This window comes from Montipora capricornis, chromosome 4, assembly GCF_036669925.1.
Source record: "Montipora capricornis isolate CH-2021 chromosome 4, ASM3666992v2, whole genome shotgun sequence".
NCBI lineage: Eukaryota > Metazoa > Cnidaria > Anthozoa > Scleractinia > Acroporidae > Montipora > Montipora capricornis.
The window spans coordinates 23501826-23512066 of record NC_090886.1 but is presented as its reverse complement, the minus strand read 5'-3'; the positions used below and the strand labels follow the sequence as shown (position 1 = coordinate 23512066).

Sequence of the window (10241 nt, the reverse complement as noted above, 5' to 3'; positions counted from 1 at the left end):
ATAATGAAAATACACAGGCAGATAATCAGTCGTTCCGTAAAGTGGGGTTGACGATGTACAAGAGTTTGTCACTCGGGACACAGAAAAATGTCCTTTGCATTGTCCTTATTAACCTGTGTTGAAAAAAGTATATGAGCTTTTCGTTGGCCAGGACAAACGGAAACAGTCCGTAATATCGGGGTGTCCGATCTGTATAAAAGCAGTGTCTGCAGAGCGACGTTCTACTGTAGTTTGGCCATTAGCCCTCACCTGGATGGCTTGCACATTCTGGGATTCGTTGCATGTGAGACTTGCACCGAACACAAACCCATGAACACTGCAGCGCAATTATTTGTTTGTAGATTCTACCTTTGTTAGGCCCTGTTTATATGGAGAAAAGTTGTCCCGGGAAAGAGGGTCACCCTCCCAGCCGAGTCAACTTCAGCAAGCGTTTATATCAGAAAAAAGTTGACCCCTTTGCCCGAGCCAACAGCGCTAGGCGGGTCACCCTTCCAGTCTTGCCAACTTTTTGTTTCTCGTGTAAACGGTTCGCCAAGTTTTGTAAGGAAATGTAGGAAAAAAGTTTCCTTCGAATGTCATGTTTTCCTTATGTGAACCGTCAGGAGAAAGCAGTAGAAAACGTGACACAAACACTGTGTGTAACCTCTTGGGAAAACATCTGAAAACATTTTGAAAAACAATGTGGTCACAGGAGTTTTTCCAGCGCAGCAAAATTTACGGTGAATGTCATGTCTTTCTTGTGTTAACCGTGAATATAAATGTAAAGAAAACGTGAGACAAACACCGTGTTTACCCTCTTGGGAAAACATCTGAAAACATTTTGGAAACCAAAGTGTTCACAGGAGTTTTTCCAGCGCAGCAAAGTTGACAGTAAATGCCATGTTTACCTTGTGTTATCTGCAAACAGATACAGCTAGAAAACCTACGATTAATGCTGCGTTCACTCAGGCGGGAAAATGTAACGAAAACGGTTGTGAATACAGCGCGTTGACTGGCGGTTTTCCGCGTTTTGGAAAACATATGATAAACTTTGATAAATTTTGCCCGCGTTCACAAAAGAAAAATGACTAATTCACAGAACATTTTCCAAAATCGGAAAACTAAAGACAAATTCCAACTTTCCCTATAATTCTCCGTTTGGTAAAATCACTGGTGAATTAGGGTTTTCTTGTCGTGGATATAACTAAATAGCAAATTAAAATCTTCATCCATCTCAGTAGCGAATAAATGTCTTGGACCACATAAACTAGCTATGTAGTTTTACTTTTATTTATGAATGTCAGTATATATGTTATTTGTATATATGAGATTTATATGTATATATAGGTTTTCCTTAGGAAAGAGGGGAAATTTGAGTTTCACAGTTGCTCAAGGAGGGGGAAAGAGGTCGCATAGATATTGAAAAGGAAGCAATACAAAACGCCCTGCACCAACCCCCTTCCCCTGAAGGTAACAGCGCAACTATTTTCTCATGCAAAACTCGAAACAGATCAACTGCTGACGGTCCAAGAAGCCTTTAAAACGTTTGTAAAGTATTTGTATTTTCTCTGGGGAGCGGAAGGAGCTTTTGTTGAGAGTAGAAGCGTTCAAACGCAAAAAAACTATGTTACTTCAGTTTTCTCGCGACCGAGACCGTAAAGTTTGAATCAGCTGAAATTTTAACAAACGAGGATTAACATCTAATCTAATGTTATTTTCAGGTGCCATAAATGGCTTTCCCGTTTACAGAAGATCAAAAGCTGGAATCACAGCAAAGGAAATCTTAGAATTGTGCATTGACGGTGACCTTCCAGACAAAAACGTTTGCAAGAGAGTTCCTGTTGGTGTAACAGAAAGTGCGACTTTTATCGTGGATCTGGAGGCAGTTCATCATAAAGACCTGACAGTGGATGACAACGGATTCTATGGAGCTCATTCCAGTCCAACTGAGCACTTTCAGGTTTTCATTGATGGTCGAGGAAAGGTCAGTGCCATGTGCAGAATTTCCAAGCCTGACCCAGAAAGCGAGTGCGGTCTTTACCGCCTATGACCACTTTGTTATCAGAAGACAGTACAGTTGGCCAAGAAATGACAAGAACTTTCGTCGTATGATGGCGAAGGTTGAACACGGAGGGAAATTTTTGCGGTTTGCCATTGTACAGTATACTGTCAATATGACCTCTGATGAAGCAAAGCTGCTTTTCAGTCAGACAAAGCGCCATTCAGGAACTCAGGTGAGAACTAAACCAAGTGTTCTTGAGAGAGTGAGACAATTGGGCGATACGTACAGCGCTAAGAAGATTATCAATCACATTCAAAAGGAAGCAGGGGGCGTAGTGTCGATATCGGCTCCATCCGACTTTCCAAGAGATAGACAACAAGTCTACAATCAACTTCGACAAGTTGAGGGCAGGAAAAAATCCCGAAGCACTGGCCCCGCTAAGTCACCGGACATTACCAAGTTGTTGTCTCTCCAGCAAGCCGGAAGATTTATCTGTCATGTTAGTATGGGTGCAAGATCAGACAATAAAAGCGAGATTCGAGCAGCAGTGAGCACGCTTGCAGCCACCAATTACAGTATCGGTTGGATAAAAAGATTTTGTCACCCGCGTTCAAGTCCAGCTTCAGTGGCTGGAGTGGATATGACGTACAAATTAGGGCCCTTCTACCTCACAACAGTATTTTTCCCTAATCCAATGTTTGTGTACAAAAACAACGAAAGTAAACATCCTGCAACCCTGGCAGCGCTAATGACCTCAGTGTCGAAGGAAACACGCGACTATGAGTACCTCGCAAGGTCATTAAAGTCGGAAGGGATAGAGTCATTGACGTACGGAACGGATGGAGAGTGTGTGCTAGAGAGAGGCTTTGAGAGTGTTTACCCCATTGAAGGTAAACAAGCCTGCTTGCACGAACATTCACCTACGCTGCTTCGACCACGCCAAAGGTGACATTATTATGAAACTGAAAGATCTAAATGTGTCCGAAAGTGAAGGAAAGAAAATTCAGCAAGAAGTTCGGGGGAAAGCGAGTGAAAGGTCTGGTCGATTGCGAGAGTGAAACAGAATTTGAAGAACTGTACGTGAACAAAGAGGCTCATTGGCCTGAACAGTTTAAAGAATGGATGGTAACCAACAAAGGGAGGCACAGATCCATGAAGGCGACTTTAAAGTTTTGTATGTTGAAACCAATAAGAATTGCAGCCGGCCTTGGTAACCCCCCAAACAAGTGGGATAATGAATCGCTCAACAACGATGGACAGAGGACAGAATCGCTCAACAACGTCATTAAAGAAGCTGCGGAGAATCAGGCTACCATTCACGAAATTCTAGAAGCCGAAGTGATCTAACAACAAGAGCAGGAATACATCAAAGCTATTTATGGCATGGGGGAATACAGGTTGGCCCCAGAATTTCAAGCCTATTCCATGACCCCTTTAGCTTGGTCTCAGAAGACAGCAACGGCAACACTTACAGAAAGTCCTTAAGGTCCCGTTGTGTTCATCTTCCAATCAAATCCAACCTACGACAAGACTGTCCATTTCAGTCGAAGAATGTGGGGTGAGCAGTGTAGCCGCAGGATTTTTGAATCAAATTTGGCACAAATCAGAAATAATTCTGTCTCATCACAAAGTAATCGATCTGGGTGGAGGTTCGTATTGTGTGCTCGAGTTTGGAAACAGTGTGAATGTCACAATCAAAGGTGGTAGCCCCACATGTAGATGCCGTAATTCCCAAAGCACAGGAGGTCTTTGTTCTCACATTCTTGCCATGGTTGATACGATAGGAACACTTCCTGCGTTCTTAGATGGTTTCAACAACAAAAAAGGGAAATCACACAACATACTCCTGGCTAACATTCTAAAAAGGGCGGGCGAAAAGGCCAAGGAGAAGAAAAAACGAAAGGGACAGAATAATGTGGAACTCACTCCAATCATAGAGGAAGTAACAAGACCAGACAGTGAAATAGATTTCCAGAAGCCTCTTGCGTTTACAGAAATATGGCACAACAACAACAACTTTAACATTGTCTTCACCAAAGAATGCACTAAGGCTAAAAAGTGCGAGTTGTGTAAAGTGGAATTTGCTAGAGGTGGTGTAGTGTGCATTCCACAGGACATTGCAATACTTCATAAAGAACGATACTATTACCCAAAGGAAGACGGCAAGGGAAGAGTGACTATGGAACCCACATGGAGTCGGGAGGCATCCAGATTTTATTGCATAAAAAAGGATTGCATTTTACAAAGGCATCCATACTTTTTGAAGGGAATGGTTGAGATTGACGATGACGTGCGACTGAACTTGAAAGAGGGTCATTTGAAACTTTTAAGGGAGGCCTTACAATTGTCTATTTGATTTGTCCGGCTTATGTAGTTTTCACCTATTGGTCAATGGCTTTACCAAAGTGACGGCGGCTATTTTTTAACTTCAAGGTAAAAAAGGAAGTAAAATCGGCACATAGAAGGCGTTATCGCCTTTAAATTTTTTAACTACAATTACTGTGTAAGAATTTGACTGTGTGACGGGTCACGTAAGATTTTTTGCTTTCGCAAATTGCTAATATTCGAGGAATTGGCTACAGGAAAGGGGAAAAATCAAGGACAACGTCTTTAGGATGCGTAGAAAGCCTTCTGGTCCCTCAGGCTTAGAAGATATGGTCTGTGTTTGTGCACCAAATAAATCTAATTTTAAACCTCTAGGATGATGTTTGAAAACACGGATGGTTACAGCTCTTAAATCCCCAACTAAATTCGCCTCCATTTCGCCGATTTCCTGTTCATCGTGTAACATAAAAAAAATTGAAAAAAAATTATATCTTTTGACAAAAAAAATGACAGCTAGGTTAACATTCTGGGACTAAATCATCTTTTTCTTCAGGGCAATCCAGGCTTTAGTGCTAGGAGCAAGAAAACCAGAATGTGTCTTTTAACACCTCATATATTCCAAATGTTGGGCACTGAAATTGGCCTAAAGCAGGAAAAATATTTCTTAAAGGAGAACTGAAGCCAAAAATCAAGTAGCTTTTTGTCACGTCATTTCAACAACTATGCATTGTTAAACAATTTGTCATACTTTTTTCCTTCTCAAACGAAATGTAGCACGCATAAAATCAAGCTTTTCAGGCGATAGTTGGCTCAAAATTCGGCTATGGTACGGAGGCAAAGAAATCCCGTGCCAGCGGTTCTTTTATAACTTTGTGACGTATGATATGGGGAAGAAGTGAAGTGCCGTGTAGTGCGAGGACCCAGTATGAGTTGACATTGTGCGTCTTTCTGAGCACGGGTTAGCTAGAGTTTTGGAAAATTGAAGGAGAATACGAGCAAGCTGTTTTTGTTACCCAGAGTGCTACCTTGTTAAGTTCTCTGAAATCGCCCTAGACATCTCTGCCTTCTCTAAAACTGCGGTAAGCGCAACGCGAGTCGCCAATCGCTCGTCAATGTAAACATTTTTTGTACTTTAGTTGTAGCAGTGGTTTTTCCACTTCGAAGACACTTTTTTGACGGACATCATGTGTAAACTTCGGCAAGCGATCATGGTCGTACAGTGCATCTACTCTTAAGGTGATGTTTTCTGTGATGGAATGGGTGTAAACTTATTCTTGTGGGTTATTCAATCGGACGTCACTTTTGACAAGATTCCGAAGGAAGATTAGTGTTGTAAGTAGCCATAATTGGCAATAAAATTGAAAATCTGCCATGGAATTTGGCTTATGACTTTATTTGTAGAAAACAATGTGGTCTTTTCCTACCAACCTCGTATAAATGCAGAATTCGAATCCTTTAGCCGTGCAATATCAATACTCTCTGGAAAGATACAGTTCAATATTTCAAGTGTTTGTTGATAAAATGGTTTACTGTGCGGCATTCGATTGCAACAACGATTCAAGAAAGACAACTGGTATATCCTATCATTGCTTTCCAAAAGACCCCTCTCTGAGAGAACAGTGGCTCGCGAAAATCTCTCGCGCTGACCTCATCGTTTCAAAGAGCACCAGGTTGTGTTCCGAACATTTCACACCTGACTGCTACGAGCGTGACCTCCAGGCAGAACTCCTTGGTTCGAAAAAGCGAGCATCTCTGAAAGCCGATGCTGTTCCATCGATATTCTCTCATCGACCCGCTCCGAAAAAGCCTCGCTTATCGTGCCCTTGAAAAAGCAAGACAAGAGGTGAGAGTTTGAAATGTAATAGAAAACGAGCTATCAAAAACCTAAACAAGCTTTCCTATTATCATACTAACTATCAAGACCATTTTACGTCCGAAGAATTTATCCCTGTTGTACTCATACAGACATGCATACTCACATTGAAAATTGACTTTACAGACATAGCAATTCTCATGTATAAATATAATATACACACAGCATCGCTGTTAATAAGCTAAAGTTAAGGTATTTTTATTCTGAACACTACAACTTTTAAATATATGTCTATAAATATATTGTTCTGGTTTGCAGTACATTGCATCTGTCACCAATTCAACTGCTCAAGTTAATGAAGAAGCAAGTACTTCTCATCATCCCCCAGATTCTAGCAAAGTGAGTGAACAAGCAAGTACCTTTTCACTACACGATCAGTTCTTGAATTTTCACCCAGACACCATGCAAGTGGAATCACAATCAATTCAAGTCAATTTGCCATACAAGGGTGTTGATTTTGGATGCCAGGTTAATACACGTGGTGCCCAATTAATGATGAAATCAGCTGACACCCAGACCCCACTGGTTTGTAGTTCTCACACAGGCACTCAATTTGAGGAAAGTGACATTCCTGAAGAGAAAGGTACCATTGCTGAAGAAGCTTTTGGCACTCTCTCACCTGAAGTGTCTCCACAAAAGGATGGTACTTACCTCCCGTCAACATCTGGTGAAATGTCAGATGACTCCAACTTAGAATCAGACCATGAAGATGAAAAACCAAAAGTTTTAAACCCACAGGATGATACTAAGTTTATTGTCTTTAAGCAGGAATTGTTTAAGCTTTTCAAGCGATGCCCTGAGTGCGGTGCCCAAGTTATTCAGACAGACCAGTCTACACAAGGAACTCAATTATTTGTGACCCTCGTATGCATTAATAATCATACCTTTTCCTGGCAAAGCCAGCCCATGCTTGAACGAATGGCAGCTGGAAACTTACTGCTGTCATCCTCTATTTTGCTTAGTGGTTCTACTTACACTAGAGTAGCTTCTCTGGCAGACATCCTCAATTTGAAGTTTTTTAGTGAGAATACCTTTTATACTATTCAAAATAAATACCTATTTCCTGTAATTAATGAATTTTGGAAGAGGGAGCAAAATTCTATATTTTCTGGACTAGCAGGCCAAGATTTGTGGCTTTCAGGGGACGGGCGCTGTGACAGTCCTGGTCATAATGCAAAATATGGCACATATACGATGATTGATCAGCAAACTGACAAGATTGTTGACTTTCAGATTATTCAAGTAACTGAAGTGAACAACAGCAATGCAATGGAAAGGGAGGGATTTAAACGCTGTATGGATAATATAAAAACAAAGGGGGGCAACATTAAGGTTATCGCCACTGATCGCCATGTTGGTATCAGAGCTGACCTAAAGAGAAATTACTCTGAGGTTGATCACCAATTTGATGTTTGGCACTTGTCCAAAAGTATAACTAAAAAACTTATGGAGAAAGCCAAAAAGAAGGACTGTAGTGACCTGTCTGCATGGATTAAGTCAATATCAAATCATCTTTGGTGGTGTGCAGAAACATGTGAGGGAGACAATGACTTGTTGCGGGAGAAGTGGTTATCCATAGTCCATCACACTGCTAACATCCACTCCTGGAATTCTGCAGACTTGTATCACCAATGTGCTTACCCACCTATCCCTCGAAATGTTGCTAGAACCAAGAGGTGGCTACGGCCTGGCTCCCCAGCTCATGAAGCACTCAAGGAGGTTGTTTTTGATAAAACCCTTGTGAAAGACATCCAGCAGTTGACCTTGTGCTGTCATACAGGAAGTTTGGAAGTGTACCACAGTGTCCAAACCAAGTATGTCCCTAAACGTCAGCACTTCTCCTATGAGGGTATGGTCGCACGTACCCAGCTGTCTGCCCTAGACCACAATGCCAACACAGGAAGACAACATGCCACTGCATCAAAAGGTGCCAACCAAGGAGAACTCCAGTACAAGGTGGTCTTTCCAAAACATACCAAGGAGTGGGTGGCAAAACCAATTTTAGAAAAGACAAACAGAGATCACCTCAGGCCAATGTTAAATGCTATTATTGCCAGAAAAAATCAGAAACCGCACGAAAGGAGTGCACCGCCTGCAGCCCCGCACATCCCCCGAAATATTGCTAGCAAACCTAGGCCTGCTAAAGACGAAGTCATCACAAAGCATACATCAAGATTTGGAAACACTTAAATTACTCACACATACAGGAGTGGTTGAAAAAGTCTAAGTTCATTAGAAATCGTTTTTTGTCTGGTGTATTGTTGAAAAAGTCTAACAAGAAAAAATACCTTAACACCATTTCATATGGTAAAAGCAAAAGGGAGAAAATGAAAATATAACTGTACCACATAACTTGTATTTTAGCAAAGTTTTAAGACGTATCACGATCAATTAATTATTTCCTGTTGAAGACAATAATTTTGCAAATGACAGGTATGATTGCGAGCACAATAGTTCATGTGATGTATGAATTATTTTGTGAAACAATGATATATATATTAATAGAATAATTAATTAATAACGACAAAGGAATAAATAATTTTTAATGTTCAGAGCGAGTCATAATTCCAGATCTGCTTCTCTAAATCCTGTGTATGCATCGCTTTCTTCAGGGAATTCTTTCCTTATTGTTTTGACGACGCATGCTGGAATGATCCTTCGTCTCTTTTTGCCAAGCACACCATGAACCCACCAGGTAAACTGCCTGTATGCTGCTAAGCGCCATGTTCTAAAATAAAATAATCACAAAAAGCGCTGGGTTAAATTCTTTAACAATGAAAACATTTTAATTAATTATTCTCAGAGTTAACAAGGAGCTTACTTGTTTCCTATAGGGTCTGGAATTGGATTAAGGCGAGCATGGTGAATGGCAACAAGTGCGGTCTGCAATACATCAGTGTCAAGGCACACGATTCTAAATTTGCTGTGATTTGTAATACATGTGACACCTATCAGTAGAACAACAGTATAATATTGAATAAGCTCTCTAACATGTGGGCCTGCCTTATTGATCGATCGTCAAAGTCATAGCCTCTAAACAAACAAGCACTCGCGAGCAAGAGTTCATAAATGGCTGCCTCACTCAATTAAAAAATAGGCCAATTGGCTATTCTTACGAGACCCGTACACCGACCAATATTTGCTATTCACACGGGAGTCTTCTTTGAACGATTATCAACGAAACAGCCTCGTCGTTATTGAAAGCTAGCCGTTGTAAAGTGGGTGCTGAGACTTAAATACTGTTTATCAATGCTATTTACAATTTAAAACTGGTACTTAGACTTAAAATACAAGAAACACAAGGCAGGTCATATGGCCAGTGACATCGAACGAAGGAGGTATTTCATGAAATTAAACAAGCATCGATGTCGTTGTTTGATAACTGAACTATATACAAAAGATCAATTAAAGACGAGGTAACACTTCCCGAGTGTTATTGACCCTGTAATAATCCGACTTCCGTATGAATAAGAAATAGAATTCGGTGTACGGGTCCCGTACGAATAGGCAATTTCTAAAAAATGATAATAACTGTACTAGCCTTAAAGCATAAAAGTACCAAACACAAACCTGACTCGTCAAACTTTTGATTTAACTCCTCGAGCTCTTGGCAGCAATAGCATTCGTCGGCTGTCGGCATCGAAATGCACTCACCGCAAATGCACCATTCGGTGTTCCCGGTTCTCATGCTTGATGTGCACGCTTCTGGGGAATCCTCACCTTCATCATCATCCGATTGAATGGGTTCTTCCCCTGGGGGATACGTTGGCTCGAACTGAAAAGGCTCCACTCCGCTCATAATAAAATAAGTACCTCGATAAACGCCACGAAATTACAAGCTTGGTATGTTTATTTCCATCCCTGATCTTCCCCATATCATACGTCACAACTCTGTATTAGAAACTGCTGACCCGTAATTGACGCCCACGGTTTCAGCGGCCAAAACGGGCGAAAATGGCAACTTCAAACTCGTATTTCTTTTAAGTAAAAAGCAATTGGTACAAATAATGTAGCAAATCTTGTTTTTTACTACGTAGTCCTTCATATGACATTAACTTGATT

General features: G+C 41.0%; 1 protein-coding gene and 1 pseudogene across 1 annotated transcript; one reads left to right on the top strand and one right to left on the bottom strand.

The window, feature by feature from the left end:
* Positions 1–5827: 5827 nt before the first annotated feature.
* On the top strand, positions 5828–8369 carry LOC138044540 (uncharacterized; annotated as a pseudogene).
* A 334-nt stretch (positions 8370–8703) lies between these two features.
* Positions 8704–10031, bottom strand: LOC138044541 (P2X purinoceptor 7-like). Its single transcript, XM_068891024.1, has 3 exons — positions 9750–10031; positions 9001–9127; positions 8704–8907 (listed from the first exon to the last, which is right to left on the bottom strand). Exons 1-3 carry the CDS (start codon positions 9976–9978, stop codon positions 8739–8741), a joined length of 525 nt encoding a protein of 174 aa, XP_068747125.1. The 5' UTR covers positions 9979–10031; the 3' UTR covers positions 8704–8738.
* Between the last annotated feature and the right edge of the window lie 210 nt (positions 10032–10241).